The sequence below is a fragment of the Vigna unguiculata genome, chromosome 9, assembly GCF_037176805.1.
Source record: "Vigna unguiculata cultivar grain cowpea cultivar isolate G323 ecotype 2 chromosome 9, ASM3717680v1, whole genome shotgun sequence".
NCBI classification, from domain to species: Eukaryota; Viridiplantae; Streptophyta; class Magnoliopsida; order Fabales; family Fabaceae; genus Vigna; species Vigna unguiculata.
Window position 1 is genome coordinate 114,152 of NC_140800.1, and position 21,134 is coordinate 135,285.

Here is a 21,134-nt window from a genome sequence, read left to right on the forward strand (position 1 = left end):
TATATATTCTATTTTTTTTTATTTTTTTTATATATGTGCTTTTCACACATGAAATTTGAGGGGGAAAAAATTCTCAATGGTCTCAAATTGCTATTTTTTTATCCAAATAATTGATTTTTTTAATAGTATATATATATTTTATCTACTTTTTATCTCACTCTAAAATAAAAATTCTATATTCTTAAAGAATTATTAATTTTAAAAAATATTCTTACATCATAAATTAAATTATCCATAGTAAATATATAAAATTTAATTTATATAATTAAGTAGATATGTATTATGCGTTATAATAATATTATAACCCAGTTTATATGTTGAAAAATCTTGTTTATTATTATAAAGTTTGATTATATAAAAACGAATATTTAGTTATAAATGAAGAATTTACTTGTTTGTTGGAGTGAAGAAAAGGAAACGACTGAAATATGGAAATAAATGCGGAAATAAATAATTTGGTTGCTGTGGTTAATGTGAATAACAGGGAGGAAGAGTAAAAGAAAAGCACAGAAGCGGCGAAAACGAACAGCCGAAAGACACATTGGAAGATCAATCGATAAATAGTAGCAGCAGCAAGGATTGTGGACGCAATGGAACCTTTTGGTGGCGGTCATGGTCGAGTTCGAGGTCGTGGTCGTGGTCGTGGCCGTCGCTCTCCATCTACTTCACCGGTAACTAATACTTGCTTGTGTTTGAAGGTAATTAGGTTATTATTTTTTAAACAAAAAAAATTACTTTGGGGGTGTGACGATGTATTGCATGAATATGAATGGTTGTATGCAGGTTGTTGTTGGGAACGAGCAATGTGCGCGAGGTAGGGGCAGCGAGGAGAAGAAGCAACCGCAGAATTCATCACCTGATTCTCGTTCCGATTCTGACTCTGTTGGAATGGGAATGTCAAAGTTAAATATTGGCGATGACGTTGATAAGCCATCAGCAGCCGCCGCATCAGTAGGAGAGGGAGGGTTCGATATATGTCCCCGTAAACAACCTGGAAGCGTGGTTCTGAAACCTCCATTGCTTGTACAGAACAGAGAAAAGAGAAGATCCGGAAGTAGTAATAACAATGGCAATGGGTTGTCGTTGAGGCCTGGGATGGTGCTTCTGAAGGGTTACCTTTCACTGAACGATCAGCAGAAGATAGTGGAAAGGTGCAGGGAGTTGGGGGTGGGCGTGGGAGGATTTTACCAGCCTGGTTACGGGGAAGAGACCAAGATGCATTTGAAGATGATGTGCCTCGGAAAGAACTGGGATCCTCACACCTCTCAGTACGGAGAACGACGACCGTTCGACGGAGCCAAATCCCCTCACATCCCTCCCGAGTTTCAGACATTGGTCAGCAATGCACTTCGTGATTCCAACGCCCTCGTTCCTCAGAATCGCCTTCCCTCCATCTCACCCGACATCTGCATTGTCAATTTTTACTCCCAAACTGGCCGTTTGGGTCTTCATCAAGACAAGGATGAAAGTGAAGACTCTCTTCGCCGAGGCTTACCCGTCGTATCCTTCTCCATCGGAGACTCTGCACTGTTCCTCTATGGAGATCACAGGGATCCCGACAAGGCAGAGAAACTGCAACTCGAATCTGGGGATGTTTTGATCTTTGGTGGCCCCTCCAGAAATGTATTCCATGGAGTTACCGCTATTCATCCAAACTCTGCCCCCAACCTCTTGCTGCAACACACTAATCTACGCCCTGGTCGCTTGAATCTCACTTTCAGACAGTACTAAGTTAAATCCATATATATGGCTTTCTTTCTATTCTCACTAATCTATTCTCTCTTTTTTTCTAAAGTAGCCTCGCATTTACTGAAACGATATGCTAATTTTGAAACCACTGTTATACTAATGGTTTGTTTTTGTTTTCCAAAATGTCTGTTCTTCACCACACTAGCTCGTTATTTGTTACTTTGCTTGTTTATCTATTATGGATCCACTCTCTTATTACTGCAATTCCGTCACAATGCTTGGATTCATCACTTTGTATACCGCAAGTTCAATTCTTTCTAGTCTGGATTTCCTCTAGAACCAAGTGTTTTTTTTTCACTGTTACGGTCATTGCATTTAGTCAAAATACAGTACTATTCCTCCCGCTGTTACCATTTGGGCAAGAAAACCATGTCATAATTCAACTTTCAATGTCTCCAAGAGCCATAAACGGCTTTGCTTTATTTTTCATTTACAAGATAAATTGAAATGTAATATAAAGTCAGTACCTTAGTTATTTTTTATTTTGGGTACAAGTATAGACCAACATTGCATTGCCCTCAAACAGAGCAGTCGAAGCATTCATTGCCAATGTTGGCTAAATACATTTAAATAATAAATAGCATTAGAGTTATATTGTTGCGGAGCTGTTTCTTGACTTTGAATCAGGCTCGGTTCCCCAATGCTAGTGCAGCGGAATCAATATGTACGAGCAAACAAGAATAAACTTTTTGCTTCAATCTGTCAACAGTCTCCACCATCCCTTCACTTTCCGTGTTGCAACTGCTCCTCAGTTTGTCCAGCCACTCGTTTGCATGCTTAAGGTGTGACAGTGTTAGAGCAATATTGTTGGCTTGCTCAATTTGTCTCCCTGCAACATCCTTACTATCCTTGCCCTTCTCATGGGAGCCAACAGAAAACCCAGCATCTAATGTCTTTTCCAGATACATCAAAAACCATGATCTTGTTTCATTTAAAAGTAACTCTCTCAGCTCGTCGATCTCTTTCATACCACCCCCTTTGGCCCATTCTTGTTTCTCAGTCCCTGATAGTTCGGTCAAAGGTTTTGAAGACTTTGCCGTGCTTTTAGCGGGCATCAAACCTGCTGTTGTGCCAGATTTATGCTTTTCTACGGGAGTTGAAATTCTGTATAGTTGAAGTGATTTTTCATTCAATTGAGCTGTACCATTTGGCTGGTCCATGAGCTGTTGGAGAGCAAAAAATTTGTTTAGTGTTGCATGAGGGTTCTCTGAAGATGCGAAAGAGCAGATGCTGGCGAACATACTGAAAACCAAAGAGGAAGAGGTGACAATTGAGGGGCACAAAATAGCAAAAGGGAACTATGCTTTCATTTGTAAGCCAAATTAACCGATGAACTAATGATGCGTTTGATTACTCCCGAATGGATGTATCGTCTATGTACAAACGAGTACCAAGGTTTAGATTAAAAGACAGTATATACCTCAGGCATTTAACTGTGGTTGTTGCTGCAGATGCTTCTTTTTGGGCTTGTACTACAACCTGAGATGCTAGATGTTTCCTTCTAAGAATAACCTTGGGTAAAATGAAAATAAAGTGGGCAAGGAGGAAATTAGGTTTATTGTTTTGCATGATTGCCAAGTAAAGAATGATGTGAATACGCAATTAAATATAGTTTGTTTTAAGCCTAACTCATGCTTCAATGCACGTTTAGTGCTAAACCGTCACGTATTGGATTGGCGATTAATGACAATAATCAACGTTTCATTACGTTTAATAAAGGGACGTGTGATAAGAATGTACAAGAGAGAGAGTAAATTTCAATGCACCTTTCCGGGCCTGAGAAGCTTGGCTGGCAAAGAAGACCATGGAATTGTCTCAGTGCTCTTGCTTTTATCTTTAGCGCGAGACAACAAATTCATATTCAAATTTTCCTGTTTAGCAGAACTACTCTGTTTGGCAGAAGTCCGCACAGAAGGTGCTGTGACAGCTTCCCTGATGTTAGATTGAGCGATGTCTTGCTTTGGTGAAAATGCTTCAAGTCGAGTGCCACTTTGAGTCATCGGGAGCACCTGTGATGCTAAAATCTATTGAATAATTTTCAGTAACAGTGCAAAAAATATCGACCTGATTGTATCTGATAAATTCGTTGAAATTCTTTGCAATTTTCGTTCAAGGCTAATCATTTCATAATTGTTTCTATATATCACTCTCACTTTCCCAGTTACTCAATACATAGCAAGAATCATACCTGACCTTTGATGTCTAGTTGCTTTCCTTTCGCAGATCCCACCTTTTTCCCATCTACGCCCATTTCTATATCATTTCCTTTGCTTCCTACATTAGCCTCCAGCCCGTTGAGCTTGGAGTTTGGATTTAGAACACCCTGCATATACCTGGATGCAACACCTAGTTTTTCCTCTTTAATAACAATCTTGTGCCTTGAACTTGGATTCTCTTTGGCTTCTGTTAAATCCGTGGATTTGGAACCATTAACTCCATCACTATGAGGATGCTCTGATTGCTCTAACATCTGCATTAAGTCCTTAGGATTGCCTTGAAAAGGGTGGCGTCCAGGGAGTGGTCTAACCCCAACAAGAATAGGGACAGGTGTGCCTGCCTCGATTCCATCCACATAAAAGAATTGCCCAAGCTGCAGCTTATTATTCAATATGAGCTCGTTGTCTTCCTTCGAGAGTGAAACATAGGTTGAGTGAGAAGAGTCGGAGACTTTTATGAAGAAACCTCGGTTAGGCCATAATTCAGAGCCAGATAGTGCAGGCACGATGCTGATCACCTGCAGAAGGACAGAGCGATATTCCCCGCGTACTTTTACGTTAGAGTTCATACTCTGTAGAAGCTTCAGTAGAACTCCAGGAACCAGGGATGCCATTCTTCTTCACCTTGCGACTCAAATTTTGTAACTCTTATGCATTATACTTTTCAAGTGTCAGTAATAGAAAATTGAATGTTATCATGAGATCTTTAGTGCACAACAAAAAAGTGAGCAGTTGATATGAAAGAAAAAAGGAGCTACCAGAGGAGCATAAAGAAGCAATAGAAGTGAACATGTATGATATTACTGTTTATGGGTTGATTGAAAGCACAGGTTTACATGAAGGGCTTAACAGAGAACCTCGAAAGGTTTGCATGAAGGGCACGTAACCATCGAATTCTCTTGGCTTCGAAGCCAAGCCAAGGGACCATCATATACTTACAACACATTCTGTCAGACACAAAAATGACAAATCAGCCCCTTTTATAACACAGAATAGATAAGAAAAAATGAGATATTATTATGTCCATCTCTTGGACATTGTGGTCTTTCCGGTGGTGGGGTTCAATCTGGTCGCGTTTCATTTTTTAAGTTAGAGGCAATGTAAACATTAAGAAAGGTAAGGATATTCCCATGTCAATTTCTCCTAAGATTACCCACAATGGATTACTTCTCTTTTGTCATTCATAAAAAAGATTTGTCTCTAAAATCGTATTTATTGATAATTTCACCAACAAATTTTAGGATTTTAAGTACGACATAATAAATCTGTTGATTATTTACTTATTTACAGTTTTTATTATCAATCAATACTTTTATCGATAACTTTTATCGGGTAAAATAAAGATTAAAATTTTTATTTTAACTTTATTGAAATTGAATTTGTAAAAAAATTATCAATAAATTCGTTGATAATTATATTTTAAATATATATTGATAAAGTGGACATTTATATTTTCACCAAATCTGATTTAACTTTTCTTATAAATTAAATGGAAATGGATAAAACAAAGAAGAAAGAGTCAAAAGTGATGAACGTAACAATAGCACGACACCAAAGTGACAACGATGACAATAATGGTAACGGACACGACAATAGCGGAAGCGTTAACACGACCATTGTACTTTAAGTTGTTAAGAAATTAAACGTAACTCAACTCCATATTAAATTAGCATCATCTCTGATTTTGGTTGTGACTTTAATGAAATATGGCCTTACGCACGTCCCAACAGATGTGGATTCAGAGACTTCCAAGAAACAGTATAATTTAATAATTTATAAAACTTTCTTCTTACATTGAAAATCTTGATAAAACTTTTGCTTTAGATACTACAATATGGTAACTAACAGCGATACCACCCGCAAAAATAATCATGAAAGCGTAATCATTTTTATACCATAAAATGGTAAGCATCATCATTTTAAGGTAAACAAACCAAAATCATAAATGTATTCGTCCATAGTGAAAAAACCAATTGATATTTTTATTATTACTAATTTTAAATTTCATTATACTAACCAACCTTCTTTCAAATTAAAGACTTCAACACAACCCTCGATTTGAAATAAGAGAAATTGAATAGAGATGGAAACATAAAAGGGGACATATATATATTTTGAAGAAAAACAGCGATTCAACCTTAAAAAAACAATGCTTAGAATAAAAACGATAGCACAGCATAAAGGAAAAGAGCAGGTGCTCCACCTCAGACTTGACTTGAGAGCAAACATGAAGATCATAACAATGACCATGCTACGGTGCTAACTCCTCCTCATGGAGCTCCCTTCTTCATATCTTGGAGCTGCTCCACCTCCCTTCACATCATCAACACCAATATCTATCAGTAGTAGTCACACACCCGCTTTTACTTATATGTCACCGTATGTAATATGTAATCTAAGGCAGATACATTTTACAAACTCCTAACATTTCATTACCAACCCAACAACTTTGTATCCTCCTTTTTAATAGAAAATGCAATCACAACCATGACATGGACAACAATTGAGATGCAATTGCACAGCTAGGAAGTTCAGAATCTTTACGAGCAGAGCCTATACCATCAAAACTCACGTCTGTTTTAAAATGCACAACACACTGACAAGGCTAATCTAACTTGAGGTTTATTACCAACATCAAACTTGCATGCAATTCTTGGCCCAGGTAGTATTGAATGACACATTTGCGTACCTTCTCCAGTTTTATTAACATGCATCTCGTATCATAAAACGAAAAATGTTGTATAAATATACTAACCCCTAAACAGAAGTTCTGGTCGCTGGGATTGAGTTCAGATGTACTGTCTGTCTTTCCAAAATTAATTTCAGTGGAATTACGTTTATTTGATCTAGAACCTTCACCATTAGTCATGATGTACGTAGGTGAAGCAGGTGCAGTGGCTTGAAACATTTCTCCAAAGAGCTGTTGGAACTCCTCAAAACTCTCCTCCCCATTTTCCTGTTATGTCACATCACAGCCACCCAGAATCACCAAACGTGAATTGCCCAATTGGCTAGTAACAAAGTATAGATGCATGCAAGCTGCTGCTGTTGCTGTTCAATACCAGACAACATAACTAACACACCCTTGTACTGTACGTTGTATGCATAACAGTGCCATCAGCTACAATAACAATACTAACACATACAATAGCATATGATACGAGACTAATTTCTCTCAGAATCTCAGATGGTGGGCCCATGGTACGATGATAAAATCAATACCATATCATATCTATCACATGATTCATCTTAGCCATTGAGGCCCACCACTAAGACGAGACCAGGCCAACAAACATCATGAATTAATTTATTAATTCATGATGTTTGAAACTACGAACGAGTGCATGTGTTTGTTTATCACATTATATCCATGCAATCCAATATCTGCCTTTAACTCCTTCCCTTCCTTTCGCTTAATTTTAATTTCTGTTTTAGAATAATTGGGCATGAAACTTCATCCATAGCCTTCTCAAAATTCTGACAGCCCATTGTGCATCTTAGTGAATTCAACAAAAATCATTCCCCGCAACAACTATAAAAACCCCAAACCAATATCATTCGTCAGAAAAAGCTATGGCAACAACTTAGTATTTGACAGAGGCCAACACTCTAACTTTATCCATACAACATCAAAAAAAGACGTGAAAAGCGTGGAACCTTCGGTTCAGCAATGTTGAGAACAATTGGAACAAATTAAATGGAGATCACTTACAATGGGTTTTGATTGACTCATCATTGTGGCCATTTCATTCAAGAAATCACCCATGCCCTGCTCAAACAAACATACCAAATGGCTCATTACAAAAAGAACAGTCCTGAGAATGAAACCACCACCAAATTCTGATTCTGTTAATTGTATTTGTCCATATCCCATGTAGGAAATTCTGGTATGGACTTGATCCACCGGTTGGTTGGGTTGCGTGTAGATCACAACACAAGACAAGCAGTGGTATGCAAATTTAACTTAGCAAAGTTAGTGCCTGGCTAGCTTTCCTGAGTAAAGATGAAAACAAAGGATTTTAACTGGTCTCACATGGTACCTTTTCTCCAGGAAGAAGAAAAATGGACGATGCAAAGCCCAGAAACAGGACAAGACTGCTACAGACGACAGGACACCACACGAACAAAAAATTCATTTTTTAAATAAAGGAAGAAAGAAAGAGAGAGAGAGGAAAGTGAGCAAGGTCAAATAAGGAGAAGGAGTATTGATATTAAAGCATATTTATTTATTTAGTTTGTAGAAGATAAGGGGATGGAGAGAATGAGAGTAGATACGGTTTGGTCGTCATCGCTGTCATAGACACCTACGTCGTACAGTAACCTTGTGTTGGCGTCAGATAAGACTGGGCAAAAACAGAGTGAAACTAATTAACAATGGAAGGAAGAGAAGAAGGTAACATGAATTGAATTGAAGGAGATTTGACCAACCAGAATAGGCGTGCTGGATTGCCTGGAACTTCTTCTTCCCTTCTTCCTCGTGGCTCCCTGAACAACGATCTGGGTGCCATTTCTATCCCATCAAACAAAACAAATTCCTTACTTTTTAATACCCAATTCATTCTATTCTGCTGAGTCACAAGAACAAAAATCTTAAAATGAAATGTGCCAATTCATTCTAACCAGTGCAAGTTTCTTATAGGCATTCTTGAGCTCAGATGGGGTACACTCCTTCTCTATGCCCAGAACCTCATACAACTCCTCATTGCATTTCTCTCCTCCCTTCGCCATTTCTTCGATCAAACCAAACCCAACTTTCTTCACTCCGCTCAGCTCAACCAAACTTATCAAATCAAACCAAAAGCCAATATTTTTAATTTTTTATTTATTTATGCATTCATTACTTTTAATATTCTAAGTAAGACATGGATGGATCAAGGAACCTTTTATGATTTTTATTGGGAGGGAAGAGGAAAGCAGAAACAAAAACAGTTCACCCACCTTAAGAACTCTCCAGAAGCACCCTCTTTACACAGTTTCCCTTTTTTTTACAAAGGTTACAAAATATACTATGTTTCAATTTTTTTAATATTTGATTATGGATTAGAGTTTACTGTAGACGAAGATGATGTACGGCGGAGATTGGAGACTAACACTTATTTATTATATGGTTGGAGTGTGTTTCCAGAAGGTTCCGTTCTGTGTAAATTGTACGAGTATATATATACCACTACCACATGTTGGATAACATTTGTGTGCTCCGCTGTAACATTTTCTAGATTTTGGTTGAGATTTTCGATTCATCTTAACCAATCCAAGTAAGATTATATTCGAATTATATTCTGGCAAATATTTTCACAATTATAACAAATACACTGAATAAATTATTTTTTGGTTATTAAAAAATTAATAATTAAGAGCGTTTTATGATTTCTTATTTTGATTAAATTGTTTTTAACAATAAATAATGATTATAATCTATTTGACAGAGGAAATAATTTATTTAATTAAATTAAAATTAGTTGGATAGACAGTGTACATAAGATGGTTGGATCGTTATTATGGTTGAAACAGTGATCTGAGATTGTAGGGAGCAGCAATACTCTGATTTCCGCTCCAGACAAGCTGGGAAACAATCTGATGAGCACTTTGGGTGGGATGAAGAGAATCAAAGAACACGTATTGCTTTGGATTCTCACATAACTCGTAATCTTTCACTTCTCTTCTACCTCCGCAGCTGTAATATCCCCTGTGGGGTCCACTGCCACAGCATGCCACGTCACCCTCTTTCAACCCTTTACCTCAAAAAACACTGAATCAGATATATATAAGCCATGCCACCAAAATCATATCTACTAAATATATGCACTGCTTACCATATTTTGAAGGATTGTTTATGACATCAAAAGTTATGGTAAAATAATCCACGTATGAATATTTAAATCCTTCTAGTTCTTTCTTTAACTTCACAAGTTCCAGGTAAAGCACACTGTTATGTAGTTTGGGCAGTGCTGAGGCTTCTTCCACGCAGGAACCTTTTGATCCATTCACCAAAGCCTTCACGAATGGAACACAACCCGCAGCTGGTAGGTTAAAAATACCAAATTTCCTTCCTCCTGCCTCGTGTATCCCCTGATTCATACAATGCGTCAAATTAGAATGGTTGAACTTTGATGCTTCGATGCAGAGCAAAGTAAGAAGAAGCTGCTACATACCTTGATCACTGATGTAATATTACCAACTACCATCTCTGCATGTTTCTCAGCCGTGCGTGTATTACTTGAATTTTCTGACAAAGAGATTTCATAATCATTGATTCCAATGTTGATCAAGTAAACAGCTTTCGCAAGCAGAGCTGTGGTTTCTGCATTTCCAAGTTGCTGTCTCAATTCCTTGCTGACTTTCCTGAAATAACTGAGCTGAGTTTTTAGATCTATCACCTGCAAATTCAACACTGTCAGATCAAAATAGATGGCATGAACCAAAGTTAATTGAAGTTCAAGTCAAAATAATACAGCTAGCATCCAATTTCATTCACAATTAATAGTTAGCAAAAACACATAACAGACCAGTCCTTGATGGGTTTGAACCAAAGCCCTAGCTCCAGCTGATGCAAAATTGACTCCATCAACGTATCGATGATTACCAGGGAATAGATAGGGTGGGATTAGAGGCAACTTAGCATACTCAGCTGCAATAATATTGTAAGCAGTGAGGTATTTGTTGATCTTAATTAAACACATAAAAAAGCAAAGTTGTTGTATACCTATGAAATCTGGAAGAACACGACCGTCAGAAAATCTGCCTGTTGGATACTTGAAGAAGGTTTCCCCATATGGAGAGTAATTTGCCTGATTATCAGCAGTAGTATTTATGTAATTGTTGTTTCCAACGTCAAATAGTGAATCTCCAAATACAAATAATGCTGCGTGTTCTTTTGGCTCGCAAACATCACCAAGGCTTAGGCAGCAACTTATGCCATAGCTTGCCAGAAAAACTAAAAAACAGAACCCGAATTTTGAACTTGCCATGAGTTTCACTTCAATTTTCTAATGTCACAGTCTGCAACTTGTGTTTATATAGGCTACTTTGACTTCATGCACAAGGAAAACTAAATTTCCAGCATTATATCAGTAAATAATCTAAATATTGGAAATGTATTGTGGGAACATCTGCACAGATTTAAATCAATGGAGAATTGGTCTGCTCTGATTTTTTATTCCTCATTTAATTATTAATAATAAGCTCTTTTAGTCAAAAATATAACTTCTATGTTAAGTTATAGAGCATGACATGATTCATATTGTTGACTTTTTTTTTTATCATAATGCATATAGAATTTGTTCGGTGATTGCATTTGTGATATAAGACAACTTTCTAAAGAGTTTATACTGTGTAATTAGATTTTGTCAACTAATTGAAACTGGGGTTGCAAAATTTATTCTCCAATTATTGTTATATTTGTGCTGGCACAAAGTTGTCCACTGTCTATTATGCATGTTTGCTAGCTAGCTGATAACTTCAATGTTGCCTTTCACAGTGGCCTTTTTTATTACTCCAACTACAACATATCTATCCCAAATGGATCAAATGACACAACTACTACCATGAAGATGTCACAATCATGAACAAGGTCATTTATCTGAACATGGTTGGATTATAGCTGAAATAGAGTTTTGAGATTGTAAGGGCCTGCAATGCTTGAGTTGCCGCTCCACATGAACTGGGAAATAATTTCATCAGCCCTTTCAGTGGGATGAACTGAATCAAAAAACACATACTCGCTAGGATTCTCACACAAGTTGTAATCTTTCACTGCTCCTTTCCCTCCACAGCTGAAATATCCATTGTAAGGCCCGCTGCCACAGCATGCAACATCGCCTTCTTTAAAACCTTTACAACAATCACCAAAACCAAAAGTCAGATTAACTTTTCACTTAATCACTATAAATATGCTAAAGCTACTTACCATATTTTGAAGGGTTGCTTATAAGGTCTAGTGATAAATCAAAGAAATCCACGTATGAATATTTAAATTCTGTTAGTTGTTTCTTTAACTGGTCAAGCTCCACAGAAAGAACCTTGTTATGCAGTTGCGCTAGTGCTGAAGCTTCTTCCACGCAGCCTTTAGATTCATTCATAAGAGCCTTAACGAATGGAACACAACCCATAGCTGGCTGATTGAGAACCCCGAATTTCCTCCCTCCTGCCTTGTGTATCCCCTGATCATGTTCTTCATGTTAGATAAACATTCATTATAGCTAGTTCTACTTATATGCTTCATCAACGCACCTTTATCACTGTTGAAAGATTACCAACTACCATATTTACATATTTGTCTGGAGTAATGACACTAGATTTTTGTGTGAGGTAGACTTCATAATCATTGCTTCCGATGTTGATCAAGTAGACAGCTTTGGCCAGTAGGATTGTGGTTTCTGCATCTCCCACTTCCTGCCTCAACACCTTGCAGACTCTATTGAAGTAACTTAGTTGAGTTTTAAGATCTATCACCTGCAAATTAAACATCAAAATGCTTGCAGTTGGATACAAAATGAGCAAGTCAGAAGAAGAGTTAACAATAACATGACAGTGCTATGCAATGCAACAGACCAGTCCTTGATGGGTTTCAACCAAAGCACCGGCTCCTGCAGATGCAAAATTGACTCCATCAACATATCTTTGATTACCAGGGAACAGATAGGGTTGGATTAGAGGCAACTTAGCATACTCGGCTGCAACAATAAAGTTCTGACTTTGTAAGCATGAAGGTGCAGAAACATTAATTAAGGAAGCTGGTAAAAGGAAAACAGAACAATCTTATGTACCTAAGAAATCTGGAATGACACGACCATCAGAAAATCTGCCTGTTGGATAGTTGAAGAAGGTTTCCCCGTATGGAAAGAAATTTGCATAGTTATCGGCAGTGGTATTGATGTAATTATTGTTTCCAGCATCAAATATTGAATCTCCAAATACAAATAATGCAGCTTCTTTTGGCTGGCATATGTCACCAAAGCTGAGAGTTATTCCATTGCTAACCAAGAAAACTAGGAAGCAGAAACTGGATTTTGAAGTTGCCATCAGAGTTTTACTTAAATGGAACGAAATTTGTGTTTATAAAGACCACTGTCACATCATCCAGACTAAAAATAATCAAAAATTAGTTCCTAGGAGAAATGATTTTAATAAATATAAATAAATGATAAGAAAATACAATCTAAATAGAAATATAAAATTTCAAACCAACCGAAAGCTTAATTAGCCCATCTCATGAACATATTGTAAAACAGTACAGGTTTATAAATCTTAAATTAACAATTATCAACATATCTCTAATGAATTATAAACCAGTGATTTTTTTTTTTATCAATAAAAACAAATAAAATTAATAAAGGCGGAAAGGTTGCCTGACCAATATACAAAAGAAAAAAAAAAAGATATGTCACCATGATCCTCTCTAACTTATCTTAAAAATATATTCATTAAATTTTTTTCTTATTCATCTTCATCTCCTTATATAATGTTCACATGTCCTTCATAAATTTTTAAAGCAAATTATTAATAAATTATATAATAATATTACCTAAATTTATAAATTACTGATTTATTTTAAAAATAAAAATAATATTACATAATTATAAATTATATAAAAAAAGAATATTACTTTTCAAATGCATCCTTTATTTCTAAAATACTATTGACAATACTTATATTTATTAACATGATCGCTGAAAGTAGTTTATAAAATTAATATTACTCAAATGTTATTTCATAGTGTTAGATTAAATGAATTTGTTATATATATATATATATATATATATATATATATATATATATATATATATATATATATATATATATATATATATATATATATATATATATATATATATATATATATATATTCTTGATTTTGTTTTTTTCCATTTATTTTGTCATTATATTCTCTAAATTTCATCGACAATTTATTTAGAACATACGACATTGTGTTGCTGCTTTTGACATTGAAGACGATTGTTTAGAGAACACCATATTTCTACATCATACATCATGTACAATAATTGCAACCTCAACATTCAGACATTTTGGACTTCTACGCAATGGAATTGAGTTGGAGCACGGAAGAACTTTGGTTCGGTAAACTTCTCCATCTCTTACATACCAACCTAACAACATTATTGAAATCAAATATTTATAATTTCTGCATCTTGCTCATCATAGTGCTCTTTTTGATCCTTCAAATTTTCTCACACGAGGATAACCGTAGAGAAATAACCGAGTTCAAAAATATCAGCACCCAAGACTGTTTCACAGATCATTATAATCGCCCTGCAACATCAATTGAGATTCCCTAAAGCTAAAACCATGGACTTTGACAGGGTAAAGAGCGCCTAAATAGCTATATAGTCCCATAATTTAAAAACAAGAGAATAATAAACTTCACTCGTGCTGAGCGAGTTAATTGTTTTCAACTGTATCCTCAACAGAGATCACAACCATTCCAGTGAGTAAGAAAAATGGAAATAACATCCTATTTTTGTCAGGCACAAGCAAAGATGTTACTTGGGAGGAATAAATGCAACAAAAACACAAACAAAATTAATGAACTCCGAAGGAAAATGAAAAATAATGTGCAGTTTATTTAAATACACAGGGAGGAGGCCAACAAAAGGCTGTTCAGAAAACTCCGCCAGCCATGGAAGGAATGTCATCAAAGCTCCAAAGGTTCATCAGGTTTCCACCATCCTGGGTTGTATCACAAGATAGCAAGGACTCCAATGAAGTATCATCCCAGCTCCCTCCAAGATAAGGCATCTGAAAAAACTTCAACTCAGATTCAATATCCACAAGCTCCTCAGAGAGGGTCTTGGAAGAATCATCTTGCATAGATACCACATCCTGAGAGTTAGTCTGATGGTTGGCATCCTGTGCAAAATGAGAATCGCGATCCAAAGGAGCACAAAGCATGGATGAGATCTCAGGAGTTTTGGGGGCCTTTTCACTCCACCCAAGATCTGCATAATCAAATGAGTTACTCCCCTGATCTGAACTGAAGTAAAGGGTCACATCATCATTCGAAGGCAGAGATCTGAGTCCATTTCCACTGCCAGGGAATGAACCCATGTCAGCAAACTGGTTAACTAGGGGTTTCTGTTCCATCAGGTCCATAGGACAGGGAAGGTCCTTCTGATTGTTCCCAGCATTGAACTTGTGAACATTGGGTTGAACAATCTTCCGATTTCCCAGTGGATTCACCTTAGAACGTTTCACGGAAGCTTCTTCAGGGAAATTCACCTTGGCTTTCTTGCCACGAATCCTCCGTGCTTCAGCATCATAAGCTCTTGCAGCTTCTTCAGCAGTGTTGAAGGTTCCAAGCCAGACACGAACGCCCTTTCTTGGATCCCTGATTTCAGCTGCCCATTTCCCCCAAGGACGTTGACGAATTCCCCTATATTGATTCTTCCTCTTTCTCTTTGCAGACTTCTCAGCTCCACCATTGAATGCCACAGATTTCACTGCCCGCTCTTTAATAAACACATTTCACAGCGAGGAAAACAGACACTCAGAACCATTAAACAAAGAAAAGAACAATAATAATATCATACACGGATCATAAGAAAATTTCCAATTCTCCCAAAATCCCTTCGAGGACTTTAGAAGTCTCACCAATAAAGTAAATTCATTTTTAGTACTTTAGTTTTTTAATCAAGGCGAAGGTTACCACCCACTATACTGAGAAAGAGCAGTTGCAGTGGTGTGCGACCGAGAGACAGAACAGTTTGTGATAACAACAAAACAACATGATGAAATGAAACATCTATCAATTTCAACAAAATCCACAAAGTGATCCTTTGAGTTAAAATCAGTAGAAAGTGAACTCTTGTACGAAAAATGGATAAACATACACTCCTAAAGAAGAAGCATTTCTCCCAAAAAAATCATTCCAGAAATCAACTCGGGATCCATAACGAGACAAAGAATTTCTAGTAGATCTAGAAAATAAAATTCCATGTTATCAACTCCATAAACGAAAATCACAAATTAGATTCACTTTAAAATTGAGGGTCCAGAAAATCATATCACACGGTGACCAACAAAATTGATTTCCAGTGCATGAATACAAATTGGTCCGAAAATCAATCAGAAAAGTAAACATTAATAATTTTGCATACGAAAAAAATAGGGAAAAAGAGAATTGTGAAGAAGAGAGAGAAATTACGAGAAGAGGCGGAGAAAGCAAAGGGTTTGACTTCGTGGTCGGCGTCGACGTCGGTTTCGATGTCGGAATCGTCCTTGAAATCCCTAAAATCAGCCTCGAAGTCATCATCGGAGTGGATGACCTCAGATGTCCGTTTCTTCAAATCCGACCACAGGTAACCGGCGGTGATCCGGCGAGACCTGGCAGTGACCGCCGCCGGAATGAAATCAGAGATAATAGCTCCTCCACACATCGGTCAGATGAAAAACAACACAGCTATGAATGAATATCCAAAGACTCGGTTTTGGTTGAATGCTGCGAATCGAAGGTTTTTGCTTTTTCTATTCTGCGTTTTCTAAGTTTACCACTCTTCATTTGTTTCTTTTTATACTCAACCTTTTTACACAAGAACGACTCTTTTGACAAGAGGTTTAAGTGATACTATAAAATTTACCTATAATAAATACTAATTTGGTACAAAAATTCAATTTGGTATCCGAATTTTAGGAATGTTTAATTTGATACCCAAATTTTTTAAACAGATTTATTTTGGTACATTCCGTTAAATACTACATAACGCTATTTGGCTTCTGTTGAGGTGGCAATGTACAAGACATACGTGGCAGAAACATGGTTGGGCACGTGGTTTTTATGGTAAAAAAAAAATCGAAGTAAATAATTTGTGAAGTAAAAAATTTTACAAAAGCGTTGTCGTCGATTTGGGGAAAAAAATAGGGATGTGAAATCGAAAAATTTGCAGAACGGAAAATTAGGGCAGAAGCTAAATTTGGGAATTAGGGTTCAGTGGTTGATTTGCGTTCGGTGATCGGAGAAGAAGGACGAAGATTTCCTTCCGTTCGTTGGAGAGGGCGAAGCTGGCAAGAAGAAGCTTTAGCCGTTCTCCAAAATTGTCTCCCACCATTCTTGATAGTTCTAGCCATTCTCAGCACAACTTCCACTCTGCAATTGCATGTGGGTGCTTCACCCAACCCTCTACAGCCACCACTATTACAGGACAATCTTTGATTTTGCATCAACCATGAATTGTGAGAGCAAGAGGAAGATGATTTTGCCCTTGACATTTTTTCAATGTCTAGAAAAATCAGAAGAAGAGAAAACCACCTATTAGGGCACTCTTCACAAAATAGGGCACTTAAAGTTTACAAATAAAAGGGGATTCCAACTCATTTTATATGAACCATTGTTTCTGCCATGTATCCCCAGCACAGTGTCACCTCAACAGAAGTCAAACGTCTTTATGTAGTGTTTAAGGGAAGGTACTAAAATAAACCCGTTTAAAAAGTTTGGGTACTAAATTAAACACTCCTACCAAATTAAACTTTTCCAAAAAGTTAGGATACCAAATCAGTATTTATACCTTTATTAAACTAAAATAGAAGTTTAAAAGTAGTTTTTTCTCGTATTAGGTTTTTTAATTAAAATTTTCATAATTTCCATATAATTTTCATTTTTCTAGTAATAGGAAAAAATATTTAACTTGGATCATAGTTTTGAAAGAAACATAAAAAGAAAAGGAGGATTGGTAGAGTGAGTTCCAACTCGATGATTGGATGCTTTGTTTAAGCGCTTAAATTGATAGCTCAGAGATACATTAGGCAGCTAACTTCTCCTACTTATCCCATTAAACCAAGCGGTAATAAAATAAAATAAAAAATTAATTATTTTATTATTTATTTGAAATTTTAAATATTTAACAATATTATAATATAAATCACTAACATTAAATTCTCAATACTAATTATAATAAAATAATTTAACATTTAAAATTATATTCATTTTAATTTATTTAATTAAAAATATTAAATAATTAATTAAAAATTTAGAAAATATGTATGTATATAACATTACATAAAATAAAACAAAATGTAAAAACGTAAAATAAAATGAATTTAGAAAAACAAAATTGAAAAAAGAAATTGGTCCCGTTTTATTTTTGGTGGCATTACCAACAATTGTTCCAAAATATATAACGATCCCATGTTACTTAAATGTTCATTTTGTTGGGCTATGGAAATGTTGAATCCATAAGGTAATGAATGTGCTAATACACACAAAACAAAAAAGAAAAACCATTAATGGAATACGTCTAGTTTGTCATTATGAAGGGTGAAAGTGTTGCTTCAGTGTCTGATGAGCGTGGCCTACAAAGATTCATATGCATCAAAGATTACCGTGTCTGCGCACATGTGCTTGCAAAATCTTTGACTAAGCAAAGAAAAGGAACACTCTGAAACCATCCAACAAAAAATTGCTGTAAAAGGATACGAATCTTTCCCTTATTCTACTCCTCTTCTCATGACACCATTTCCTACAGACACTCCTTCATTCATTCTTAATTTTACAAACATGAAAGAAGGATAATACACCTCCACAATGTTTCGTACCATCCATCCTTCATCATCTCACAAACGTTTCGCTTTCACCATTATACATACATACTTTTATGTGGAACAACAACTAACTTAAGAATAAACAGAGTCCTAAGGTAAGAATATGGAAAAAGTGCAAAATTTATACACCCACCCAAACCAAACCCGGAACTAACAAACAGATTTAGATCAGAGAGGTTGGTGCATGGTGACAACCAAGGGAGTGGTGACAGTGTGCTTGGCATCAGACCAAACTATGGAGCCAGTCTTGACAGTGGAACTCCCGGGTGAAAGCTTCACTTCCCTGGTTTGCACCCTCACAAGGAAGTTCAGTTTCTGACCCAACCTCCTGAAAGCCAGTGTGTCCGGTTCAACAGTGACATCGGTGTCGGCAGGGGCAGCAACAGTGACCCTGTAAATGGAGTTGGGGTCTCCAACGTTGGTGACAGTTCTAATGAAGTGTGTAGACATGCGTGAGCCTTGTTTGCCATACTGTTGAAAGGCAGCAGATAAAGAGGGGTAATTGAGATTGGCAGCGTGACCGGCCCTCTTTGCTCCACTGCAATCTGCGACCTTTCTGGTGATAACCCGAATATTGTGGGCAGTGTAGTTGGAATTGCAGAGGAAATCGACATAATCGTAGGTAGAAATGTCGTAGACGAGACCGGGGTTGATGGCCTTCTCCGGGTGAACGTGACCAGCCCCATAATCGAAGACGGAAGAAGCATTCCCAGTGGACTCGTCCAACAAGGTCCCTCCATCTCCTCCATTGCCGAGAGTGTAGGCAGTGGTGATGAGAGCAGATCTTATGGCGGCGGGACTCCACTCAGGGTGGGCCGCTTTCAAAAGAGCAGCCAAACCAGAGACGTGAGGGCAGGCCATAGAGGTGCCGGAGAGTATGTTGAAGTCAGTGGTACGGTGGTCAGAAGGAAGGGAAGAAGGGGGAATGGTAGAAGGCCAGGCCGCAAGAATGTTCAGTCCAGGCGCAATCACATCGGGCTTCAAAATCTCAGGGGAGACCGGATTAGGCCCTCTGGCCGAGAAAGATGCCACCTTTGGCGCTGGCTTAACCCCAACCCTCGTGCCCCTGAATAAGATGGTTGCGGTGGGTGGCGACCGTAACTGTGAGGCCAAAGAGATGTATCTTCGAATCTGGTCGCCCCCGGCGGCACCGACGGAGGTGGCCGGGAGGACGTGGCAGTCAGCAACCAGACCTTCTCCATCGAAGGGGCCATTGGCCAAAATCATGGCAACACCACCGGCATTCTTCACGACTTGGCCTTTGGCAGGTCTTGAATTGACGCCTCTGTCACAGACAACAATCTTACCCCTCACGGATTTAGGGTCCAAGGAATCTTCCAAGCAGAGAGAGGAAGAGTAGCCATCAGACCCAGCATACACCAGCTGGTACAGCCGACCCGGACTCAGACCCGGCCCGCCGTACACACTCACTCCACCAATCACCTTCCCGTTCCCAAGAATAACATCCGCCGGGAAATCTCTGTCTATGGTTCCGGCCCCCACAGTCGTCATCCACGGTGCCACATTCGTCACCGTCAGCCCTCCGGGGCCGCCGTTTCCCGCTGAGGCAGACACGAACACGCCTGCCTCCGAGGCTCCGAAGGCCCCCACAGCGATGACGTCCAGGTGGTAGGGCACTACCACGCCCCCGACGCTCAGAGACACCACGTGCACGCCGTCGGCTACGGCGGCGTCGAATGCGGCCAGGATGTCGGAGTCGTAGCAGCCAGCGTTCCAGCAGACCTTGTAGACGGCGAGGCGAGCCTTGGGAGCCATCCCGGCGGCCATTCCCTTGGCGTAGCCCATGATGGAGGCTGGAAAGACGTACCTGCCGGCGGCGATGGAAGCGGTGTGGGTACCGTGACCGTCGGTGTCTCTCGGAGAACGGTACTCGAGTGTTTCGTTCATTTTACCGTTGGTGGCTTCGTAACCGCCGCAGAAGTAGCGGGCTCCGATGAGCTTGCGGTTACAGGAGTTGGGCGGGAAGCCTTTTCCGGCGACGCATTGACCCTTCCAATTGGGGGGAGGGAGGCCTAAGTCGCGGTCGTTGAAGCTCTGGCTTTCGGGTGAAATGCCGGTGTCGATGAGTCCGATGACAAGATCGGAGCCGAAATCGGTTTCCTTTAGCAAGCCAGCCCTGTCGGCGGTGTTGAGGCCGAGGAAGTGAGGGGAGCGCGTGGTGTGGAGTTGGCGCACCTGCTCGGGTATGAGGGCTATGACGTGCGAGAGTGACTCCAGGTTCTCCACCTCCGCGGCGGAGAGAGTTGCAGAGAATCCATGGAAGACTGTTTGGTATGTGTGTATTATGGAGGTGGCCTCGCCCAGGGATGATTCGTACCAGTGCCTGTGCGTGGGGAAGATGGAAGGCTTCGCATCATGCTGCACTTGCACTATGAATGTTTTCTTCTCTTCTTCCCAAGCTGAGGCTGTCACCAACAGCAAAACCAGAATGCTGCTTCTGAGATGATAGGGAGAAGCCATGGAGAATGAGATTCAGTTCAAGTGAAGTGAGAGTGCTCTCTCTCTCTCAGGTGAACAGAAAGGGTAGGACCTAGTGTATGTGTCTATGTTATAATAATGTCGATCAAATTCACCAACACTGACAAAACATTCACCGAT

The 21,134-nt window shown here is 38.5% G+C and overlaps 6 protein-coding genes and 1 pseudogene across 10 annotated transcripts; 1 reads left to right on the forward strand and 6 right to left on the reverse strand.

Moving 5' to 3' along the window:
* The first annotated feature begins 459 nt into the window (after positions 1-459).
* LOC114164497 (DNA N(6)-methyladenine demethylase ALKBH1C-like) lies at positions 460-1,997 on the forward strand. 2 transcript variants are annotated; one of them, XM_028049197.2, is made up of 2 exons: positions 460-698; positions 784-1,997. In XM_028049197.2, exons 1-2 carry the CDS (start codon positions 591-593, stop codon positions 1,729-1,731), a joined length of 1,056 nt encoding a protein of 351 aa, XP_027904998.2. In that variant the 5' UTR covers positions 460-590; the 3' UTR covers positions 1,732-1,997. The 2 variants fall into 2 exon arrangements, with proteins under 2 accessions (XP_027904998.2, XP_027904999.2); XM_028049198.2 differs by having other exon boundaries at positions 461-671.
* Positions 1,998-2,124: 127 nt separating this feature from the next.
* Positions 2,125-4,870, reverse strand: LOC114162397 (protein CORTICAL MICROTUBULE DISORDERING 1-like). 2 transcript variants are annotated; one of them, XM_028046267.2, is made up of 4 exons: positions 3,938-4,870; positions 3,516-3,758; positions 3,170-3,261; positions 2,125-2,991 (listed from the first exon to the last, which is right to left on the reverse strand). In XM_028046267.2, the coding sequence occupies exons 1-4, from the start codon at positions 4,577-4,579 to the stop codon at positions 2,373-2,375; spliced, it is 1,596 nt and encodes a 531-aa protein (XP_027902068.2). In that variant the 5' UTR covers positions 4,580-4,870; the 3' UTR covers positions 2,125-2,372. The 2 variants fall into 2 exon arrangements, with proteins under 2 accessions (XP_027902068.2, XP_027902067.2); XM_028046266.2 differs by having other exon boundaries at positions 3,516-3,773; positions 3,938-4,866.
* A 1,181-nt stretch (positions 4,871-6,051) lies between these two features.
* On the reverse strand, positions 6,052-8,839 carry LOC114162810 (uncharacterized). The gene is made up of 6 exons (XM_028046788.2): positions 8,586-8,839; positions 8,394-8,475; positions 8,241-8,308; positions 7,678-7,734; positions 6,721-6,921; positions 6,052-6,278 (listed from the first exon to the last, which is right to left on the reverse strand). Exons 1-6 carry the CDS (start codon positions 8,691-8,693, stop codon positions 6,225-6,227), a joined length of 570 nt encoding a protein of 189 aa, XP_027902589.2. The 5' UTR covers positions 8,694-8,839; the 3' UTR covers positions 6,052-6,224.
* Positions 8,840-9,383: 544 nt separating this feature from the next.
* Positions 9,384-11,206, reverse strand: LOC114162500 (GDSL esterase/lipase 5-like). Of its 2 annotated transcripts, none has more exons than XM_085666351.1 (5): positions 10,669-11,049; positions 10,472-10,593; positions 10,118-10,342; positions 9,779-10,034; positions 9,384-9,697 (listed from the first exon to the last, which is right to left on the reverse strand). In XM_085666351.1, the coding sequence occupies exons 1-5, from the start codon at positions 10,931-10,933 to the stop codon at positions 9,462-9,464; spliced, it is 1,104 nt and encodes a 367-aa protein (XP_085522477.1). In that variant the 5' UTR covers positions 10,934-11,049; the 3' UTR covers positions 9,384-9,461. The 2 variants fall into 2 exon arrangements, with proteins under 2 accessions (XP_085522477.1, XP_085522478.1); XM_085666352.1 differs by having other exon boundaries at positions 9,588-9,714; positions 10,669-11,206.
* Positions 11,207-11,331: 125 nt separating this feature from the next.
* Positions 11,332-13,192, reverse strand: LOC146883431 (GDSL esterase/lipase 5-like). Of its 2 annotated transcripts, none has more exons than XM_085666353.1 (5): positions 12,731-13,186; positions 12,516-12,637; positions 12,195-12,416; positions 11,872-12,124; positions 11,332-11,795 (listed from the first exon to the last, which is right to left on the reverse strand). In XM_085666353.1, the coding sequence occupies exons 1-5, from the start codon at positions 12,984-12,986 to the stop codon at positions 11,560-11,562; spliced, it is 1,089 nt and encodes a 362-aa protein (XP_085522479.1). In that variant the 5' UTR covers positions 12,987-13,186; the 3' UTR covers positions 11,332-11,559. The 2 variants fall into 2 exon arrangements, with proteins under 2 accessions (XP_085522479.1, XP_085522480.1); XM_085666354.1 differs by having other exon boundaries at positions 11,579-11,795; positions 11,984-12,124; positions 12,731-13,192.
* Positions 13,193-14,320: 1,128 nt separating this feature from the next.
* Positions 14,321-16,476, reverse strand: LOC114163766 (ethylene-responsive transcription factor RAP2-12-like). Its single transcript, XM_028048071.2, has 2 exons — positions 16,126-16,476; positions 14,321-15,430 (listed from the first exon to the last, which is right to left on the reverse strand). Exons 1-2 carry the CDS (start codon positions 16,355-16,357, stop codon positions 14,583-14,585), a joined length of 1,080 nt encoding a protein of 359 aa, XP_027903872.2. The 5' UTR covers positions 16,358-16,476; the 3' UTR covers positions 14,321-14,582.
* A 1,839-nt stretch (positions 16,477-18,315) lies between these two features.
* LOC114163266 (subtilisin-like protease SBT1.5 pseudogene) lies at positions 18,316-21,134 on the reverse strand (annotated as a pseudogene).